Source organism: Gallinula chloropus, assembly GCF_964237585.1.
Source record: "Gallinula chloropus genome assembly, chromosome: 16".
NCBI lineage: Eukaryota > Metazoa > Chordata > Aves > Gruiformes > Rallidae > Gallinula > Gallinula chloropus.
Window position 1 is genome coordinate 1056725 of NC_140101.1, and position 6089 is coordinate 1062813.

Below are 6089 nucleotides of genomic sequence, written 5' to 3' on the forward strand. Positions count from 1 at the left end.
CCTGGTCATCAGGGCTTGTTTAATAACAAAACTCCAGCTATTGTAGAACAATATTCTCCAGCATCATTGTAATATACAATACAGGGAATGCTCTCAGCAATCTGAGAAGGATATGTCCCGTGCCCGCCGGGCAGCACCCCTTGCCCAGGCTGCGGGAGGACCCCCCCGGCAGCCCTGCCAGGGGAGGGGGCCACAGCCGCGCCCCGGGGGTCCCGGGATGCGGGTGAGCGGCGGCGCTCGGAGCCGGGGTCCCGGGGATGTCCGTGGCAGGTCCGGAGCGGTCTCAGCGGCACAAGATCCGGTCGGCAGCGGGCACGCACGGGGCCTGCGGAGGAGGAGGAGAAGGCAAAGCGACCGGTCAGTGCTGGGCAGGGGGTCCCGGGGATGACGAGGATGGAACGGGGGCAGGAGAACAGAGCGCCCCGGGAAGAGGACAGCGCGGTACTGAGCCGGGAGGGTCCGGACAGCCCCACCGGAGCGGGCGGGTGCTCGCAGGGTCCTCACTCACCTCGGGGGGGTCCCCGGCGGCGGCGGGACGGGGGGGTCCCCGCTGCAGCGCCAGCTGCAGGTCCCAGATGTAGTCGATGACGTGCTGCAGCAGCTCCACCTTGGAGACCCGCCGGTGCCTGGGAAGCGTGGGCACCAGCGCCCGCAGCCGCGAGTAGCAGCCCTTCATGTCGTACAGCAGCGCGGCGGCCGCCTGCTCCGCCGCTCCCGGGGACACCCCCGGGCCCGGCCCGCAGCGAGCGGCCTCCCCGGGCCGCACGGCTTTCAGCGCTCCGCCGGCACCCGCGGGCAGCGGCGAGGGGGCGACGGCGGCGACCTTCATGCCGGGGGCGGCGAGGGGCGAGCGGCGGCGGCGGAGCCCCGAGGGCGGACAGCCGGCTGCGCGCGCCGGCGCGCCACTTATAGAGCGCCGGCGACGAGGGGGCGGGGCCTCGCGGAGAGCCGCGGCCAATGGCGACGCCGCAAGGGCGCGGGAGGCCCCGCCCACCCCCATTCATGCTTCCCCCCCTCCCCTCGCGAAGGGCGGAGCCTTAAAGGGACCGCGCGGGGCGAGCGCGGCGGGGGCTGCGGGGGGCGGGGGCTTAGCGGGGGGCGGCGCGTCCCGAGGGGTCCCGGTGTTGGGGTCCCTGCAGACGCCGTTTTCCCGCCCCCAGCCCAGCGCCCCCCCTCCAGGCCCCGCGATGCTCCTCCGGGCGCCCAGACCCCCCTGCACTTGCCGGGACCCCGCCGCCCCCCCCCCCCTCCTGCCCGGCGGCTCAGACCGTTAGACGCCAGGGTCGTGACGTCACCCATTCATAAAACCCCGCGTGCTGTCAGCGCGGCGCCTCGCGGGCGGTGCCCATGGCGACGGAGGGCGGGACGGGGCACCTGCAGCCCGGGCTGGGGGCAGCGGGACCCCCACGGGGACACGGGGGTGCGGACATCCCCACCGGGTGCAAGCCCGTTCCCCTCGCCCCCGGCTCGGATTCTCCCGCTGTCCCGGGATCTTTCCCGCTGTCCCGGGGATGAAACCCCCGCGGAGCTCCGAGGCGGCGGCTGCCGAGGCTGGGGGGTCTCCAGGCTCGGGTCCCCCGGGGGAGGGGGTCGGGCAGAGGCAGGGCGGGAGCAGGTCCCACCGGGGCGGCTGTGGATGAACACACAGACACACGTGCACACCGATGCACTCCCGTGCACACCCCCCACACCCCCCCCAGTGCCCCACAGCTCATGAGCCAGGGTGCTAGAGCCGCCCTTGCCACCCCCGTGCACCCTGCGAGGCCCTGCTCTGGGGCCAGGGTGCCCCCCCCACCTTGGTGGCCACAGCAAGAAGCCACATTGGGCTCTGCCAGGAGCAAAACCCGTGCAGGGCTGGGGCACCCCAGCAGCGCAGCACCGGTGTACCCTCACCCCGCACAGTGCCCAGCTGCCCCCAGCTCACCCAGGGGTCAGGGCTGCCAGTGTGGGCTGCATGGTGGCAGTGGCACCGCTGTGGTGGCCCTTCGTGGTGGCCCAGCCACAGGGATGGCTGGGACATCTTGTATCTTCTCCTTTTTTGGACAATGTGTCATTCAGGCTGACCCCATGATGGGTGCAGAGGCCCAGGGTGCCCTGGCCTTTGGGGGGGGGGGCACGGACTGGGGGGGCCAGACCCCCTCTGTGCCCATGCCTGGCTGCTGTCCGCAGAGCAGCTGCAGCCTGCCCAGGCATCCAGGGAGCTGAAGACCTCCCCTCTTCTTCCTCTCTGGGGGGTGGGAGGCAGCAATCCTGGCCACCACGGCCGGACTTTAACCCTGCCAGCCTGGCTGGGGGGGTGGGGGGGGGCAGCTGCATCCCCCCGTCCCTCCCTCAGTCCCTCCTCCCCGTGTCCCCCATCCCGGTGCCGTGTCGGTTCCCAGGGTGGGCACGGCTCTGGGGTCACCCCCTCCATTCAGGGCTCGGCGGAGGGCCTGGTGCTGCCCGGTTCCCACCGCGGCTCTCAAAGCTGCTAATTAGCCCCCATCTGGCAGCGGCGGCCGGGCCGCGGCGGGGAGGCCGGGGGCATTGTGCGCTGGAATGCCTTTCAGGGCCCCGCACCGCCAGCTGCTCCCCCGACAATGCCCCGCGGCCCGAGGGTGCCCTCCCCGCAGCCCTGGCTACCGCCCACCCCGGGCGGGCGGCCCGGGAGCCCAGCCGGGCTTGGCCGCTGTGGTGGCTGTCGCGGCACATGTGGCACGGGCAGCCCGGCTGCTGGTGGCCCGGACCCCCGCCATGTCCCCGGCCGCAGGATGCCCCCGCCCTGGCTCTCTGCACTGGGGTGCTGTGACCAGACACGGGGTGCTGGAGTCGGGGCAGCCAGCGTGGCACCGTGACACTGCTCTGGCCGCGGCCTGGCGCGGGGTCCCGGTGCGGGGTCCTGGTGTGGGGTCCCTATGCGGCATCCTGGTGCAGGGTCCCGGCATGGGGGTCCCAGTGCAGGGTGCAGGCGCAGGGTGCCGGTGGAGGGTCCCAGTGCAGGGTCCTGGTGTGGTGTCCCTATGTGGGGTCCTTGTGCGGGGTCCCAGTGTGGGGTCCTGGCATGGGGTCCCGGTGCAGGGTCCTGGTGCAGGGTCCCAGCGTGGGGTCCCAGTGCAGGGTCTCAGTGCAGGGTCCCAGCGTGGGGTCCCAATGCAGGGTCCCAGTGCAGGGTCCCGGTGTAGGGTCCCAGCGTGGGGTCCCAGTGCAGAGTCCCAGTGCAGGGTCCCGGTGCAGGGTCCCAGTGCAGGGTCCCAGTGCGGGGTCCCAGCGTGGGGTCCCAGTGCAGGGTCCCGGTGCAGGGTCCCGGTGCAGGGTCCCGGTGCAGGGTCCCAGCGCAGGGTCCCAGTGCAGGGTCCCGGTGCAGGGTCCCGGTGCAGGGTCCCGGCCAGCGCGGCCCGCGTTGTCCAGCAAGACAGATAGCTTCATTTCCATGTCAATTCTGGGAACGGGGCGTGCGGTGCGGTAACAGCGGCCTCGGCCATATGGCGCTGGCTGGGCTCGGCACTGCCGGGGGGGGGGGGGGGGGCGGCTGCTTTGCGCCGAGCAGGGGTTGCCCGGCAGCCGAGCACATCAAAGCCTCCGGCCGCCCCCCGCCCCGCCGGGACCACACAGGGCACGGCCACGCCAGGCCGGCGAGGGGCCGCCGGGGGCTGCCTGTGCCGCTGTGAGGATGGGGACAGGGGACAGGCAGCACCCAGCCCTGGCAGCACCCAGCCCTGTGCTCTAGGGTGAGCAGGAGGGATGGAAGGACAGACAGTGCAGACCAGGATGGGTCCCCCCCCTTCCCCCAATGAACGGGACCCCCAATCCCGGGCTCTCTTGCCCTGGCTGGGAGCTGGGCTCCATCCAAGTTCCCTCATTCCCTGCCACGGGCTGCAGACCGGCCCTGGGGACGCGCAGTCCTCTGCCCCTGGGCTGTGCAGAGCCTTCACCCCTTCACCCCTACCCCCTGCTCCCTGCACGCAGGAGGATGCTGAGCCAGGGCACAGCTGGAGAGGGGCTGAGGCCTGAGAAAACCCCTGCGCGCTCCCCTCCCGCGTTCTCCCTTCCCGTCCGCGGCTCCATCCGCTGCAGCCCAGACCAGCTGGAGCCAGGCGGCCCTTCCTGGGATTTATTCCAGTTTCCTGCCCCTCCTCGCCGGCCGGCCGGGGCTGGGGCTGCTCTCTGCTGCTTCCTCTCCCGGCTTGCGGCCGCCAGCTGGGCGCCACCGCCGGCACCGGCCACCCCCAGGACCCCAGGTCTCGCTGCCGGGACCCCCTTACTCAGCCCCACACTGCAGCCCCCAGCACCCATCCTGCTCCTGGCTGCGTTGGGGAGACTCAGCATCGCTCTGGGGACAAGGAGCCCCAGTGTCCCCCGCTGGCATGAGCAGTCCCCAAAGGTATGAGCATTTGCATCCAGGGGGGCTCCTGTGCATCCCAACTTCAGACCATCCTGCCACGCTGCAATCCCTGCCAGGACCTTGGCAGATGGGGAGCTGCCTGGGGGCTCCCCCCTCCCAACAGGCACCTGCATCGGTACCCCGAGTGCCGCGGGGCGATCACCCCAACCCACCCCCCAGCCGCGAGCAGTGGGGCAGGCTGGCTCCATCCCCTGTACCGGCTGAGCAGAGCTTTGTGGATGGAGGTTTCCTGCCAGCGCTGGTGTGTTCACACTTCCGCAGCTCCCCCCAGCCGGAGGGGACCCCATGGGGAGGGGAAGGTGGCCCAGCGGCAGCCCAGACAGAGCGGAGCCACCGGGCTCCAGGTGCGGCAGAGCCAGCGGGTCCAGGGCCGCCGAGGCGCCGGCTCTGCTGGCGGCTCCTCGCAGCGCCCAGCGCGCTTCCTTCCTCCAGCACAGCCCCGGCTTATCGGCCGGGCAGGGCGAGGGGCGACCCCACTCTCCCTTCCCCGGGCCTTCCGCTCCCCGCAGCCCTGGGAAAGCTCCCTCTGCACGTAGGGCTGGCACCAGCATCCCTGAGCTCTGCAGAGGGGCGATGCCAGCGCTTGGGGTGTCACACACAACCCCCAACCTGCTCCTGCACGCTCAGGGATGGGCGAGAGGCCACCCTGGCACCGGGCTCCCATCACCCCGAGCCAGGGGCTCCATCCCGGCGCGGTGCAGGGCCCCGGCTGAGGGCAGGGTGCTGAGCCCCACAGCAAAACCAGCATCGTTTTCCACTGGAGGCTGGTGAAATCACATCTGGAGTCTAGACTCAGCGACTCCGTGGGTCGGGTCTGGCGGCTGCGCCGTGCCCGGACCCTGCTGCACACTGTTTGCTTAGCTGGAGGTATTTAATTGGAATTAAAGTGGCCCCTCTTGTTTTTGTGGACAGGGCTGTTGGGAAAGGAGCTGTAAGTCATAGAAAACATCTGCAGGAGCCTGCAGAGGGTCATTAGATGGCAGAACACGAGGCGCCACTTCCAGTGCTCGGCAGCCGACGTGGGGAATAAGGGCTCAATACGGCTTTTGTGGAGGGGCTGCCAGGCCAGCAAACACTTTCTGTTTGTCCTGGCAGCAGGCAGGGCCAGAGGGACGCAGGATTCTCTGCACTCCCACTCCGGGGGGGCAAGGACACCGCTGGTGCTGCAGGACACGTGGCAGCCGGTCCCCAATGGGAGTTGTGGCTGCTGGAGCTTCCCCCTGCCCGCTCCAGCCCCCTGCACACAGGGGATGCAGACACCTGGCTCCCTGTGATAAGGTGGGACAGACCACCCTGCCTTTACCCCACTCTGGGGGGTGTTTGGACACCCCCCCCAGGCTGTGGGGGCTCAGACCCAGCTCACCAAGTCCCCACTGTGCCCCCACACCCCAATCTTTGCTCACCCACCCCTCTCCAGAGCTCAAACCCACCTGGGCACAGACGAAGGGGTCAGCGAGCACAGCCCCAAGTCTGGGTGCTGCAGGGCAGGGGGGAGCAGGCTGAGGCTGGCTGGGGGAAGGCCAAAGCGCCAGAGGAGCGGGAGGGGGAAGGGGATGGTCACTTGGAAACAGCCAGACAACGGCCACGGGCCCCACAGGGAGAAGGCGGCTGCTGCTGATCCCGGCGCTGAGCCGGGGCTACAACCAGGGTGCTGGGGCCACGGCGAAGGGCTGGGGCAGCTCATCCCCAGCGGGGCCAGACCCGCAGC

General features: G+C 70.7%; 1 protein-coding gene across 1 annotated transcript; it reads right to left on the bottom strand.

Annotated features, from left to right (window-relative positions):
• On the bottom strand, positions 1-866 carry ID1 (inhibitor of DNA binding 1). The gene is made up of 2 exons (XM_084271615.1): positions 509-866; positions 1-325 (listed from the first exon to the last, which is right to left on the bottom strand). The coding sequence occupies exons 1-2, from the start codon at positions 827-829 to the stop codon at positions 284-286; spliced, it is 363 nt and encodes a 120-aa protein (XP_084127741.1). The 5' UTR covers positions 830-866; the 3' UTR covers positions 1-283.
• Between the last annotated feature and the right edge of the window lie 5223 nt (positions 867-6089).